Source organism: Kryptolebias marmoratus, linkage group LG3 (assembly GCF_001649575.2).
Source record: "Kryptolebias marmoratus isolate JLee-2015 linkage group LG3, ASM164957v2, whole genome shotgun sequence".
NCBI lineage: Eukaryota > Metazoa > Chordata > Actinopteri > Cyprinodontiformes > Rivulidae > Kryptolebias > Kryptolebias marmoratus.
Genome location: NC_051432.1, coordinates 29,830,226 through 29,831,729, shown reverse-complemented (window position 1 = coordinate 29,831,729; position 1,504 = coordinate 29,830,226). Strand labels below are relative to the sequence as shown.

General features: G+C 40.7%; 1 protein-coding gene across 1 annotated transcript in view; it reads right to left on the bottom strand.

The window, feature by feature from the left end:
• Positions 1–1,157: 1,157 nt before the first annotated feature.
• LOC108228652 (F-box only protein 48) overlaps positions 1,158–1,504 on the bottom strand; it is a 1,222-nt gene continuing 875 nt past the window's right edge. Inside the window, exon 2 of the mRNA XM_037974953.1 lies at positions 1,158–1,504. This exon is cut by the window's right edge and continues 1 nt beyond it. Within this exon, the coding sequence (XP_037830881.1) occupies positions 1,353–1,504 (152 nt within the window). The 3' untranslated portion in view covers positions 1,158–1,352.

Genomic DNA, 1,504 nt, shown 5'->3' with positions numbered 1-1,504 from the left:
CCTGGACCCCCTGGACCACCTGGACCACCTGGACTACCTGGACCCCCTGGACCTCCTGGATCACCTGGACCCTCTGGATCACCTGGACCCCCTGGACCTCCTGGACCCCCTGGATGTGAGTTCTAAGAATCGTTTCCCATAGATTGATGCTTTTTTTTCTCCAAATCCAGCTGGAAATCAACTTTTTCAGGACAAACCAGCACCATTCTATTAAAACCCATGAAGAGAAAATGACTGGACCAAAATGACTCATGAATAAAAACAAAGAGTCAGTAAAAGTAAAAATAAAAATCTGTCTGTAATAAAAGCTGAGTCCGTTCAGTTAAATAAAGATTGTTATTATTTCAGGATATAAATCCTGATTTTTATCTTCAGTCTTTCTGAGATCTTAGGATCAAACTTTGAACTTTATCATTTTCTACAAACGAGTTTGATGGAAGGATTAGTTCAGTTGAAGGAGCAGCTGCTGTGGCTCCAGGTGGAATCTGACAGCATCACCTGAGTTCTTGTGTTTCCTGTGTTCACCCACCTCACCTGTCCCAGCTGTTACTCATTTCTGTAAATCTGCTCCCTTCCTTTCGATGTGGTGCTCCGGGGTTCACGCCGCTTCCACGCTCCTCGTTTGTGTTTTTTCGCTGCCACGTCAGCCTTTTGTTCTCGTTTGTTAATAAATAAGTTTTTATTTAAACTCTAAATGAGTCTGTGTATTAGATTAACTTATTAACAGATTTAACTTCCTGAAGACCATCAGAGTCGGATCACTTCCTGCTTTTGCAAACAGGAAGTCAATAGTTGCTGGTTTATGAATAATGTTTTTAGAAACAAGAGTTCATTTTATTCATATTTTCTGTACATTATTAGCTGCAGGTTAGTTTCTGAAGGCAGATATAGACTTTTTTATCTTTGTTAAACTCATCTCGGTCAGTTTAATCTTCTAACTGTGATCATGTGTAGATCTGTAAAATACTAAACATCTTTCAGGAACCGTCTCTGAATGTTTCCTCTCTGCGCCTCAGATTTACTCGACAAACAAGACGAACAAACCAGGTTTCAGATTATTCTCCCTCCCTTAAAGCTAATCTGCAGGTAAATGAAGATAAAAGCCTCAAACTGCTTCCTGTTGGAGTAAACACACCAAATCAGATTTTTACAAACATGGATTTATTGCAGCTGTATTTACAGTGAACCGTTTAACATTCATCTTTAAAAATAGCTTTAAATGTGTGTATATATGAATATATATATGAATATATATATATATATATATATATATATATTTATATGTGTATATAAAGTTGTTTTTCTTTCAGCCTTGATGTGCTTCAGTGGCAGCAGATCAAACAGTGACAGAGTCACCTGTCGAGCTCCGCCTGCAGGATCTCGCCCCACGTCTCGGCGTCCAGCGGCGTCATCTTCCTCCCGAGCAGCTCGTCAGCCGAGCGCACGCCGCTGTATCGTCCTCTCAGCCAGTCTGCCTTCACACGGCTGCGAGTGTAGTTCCTCA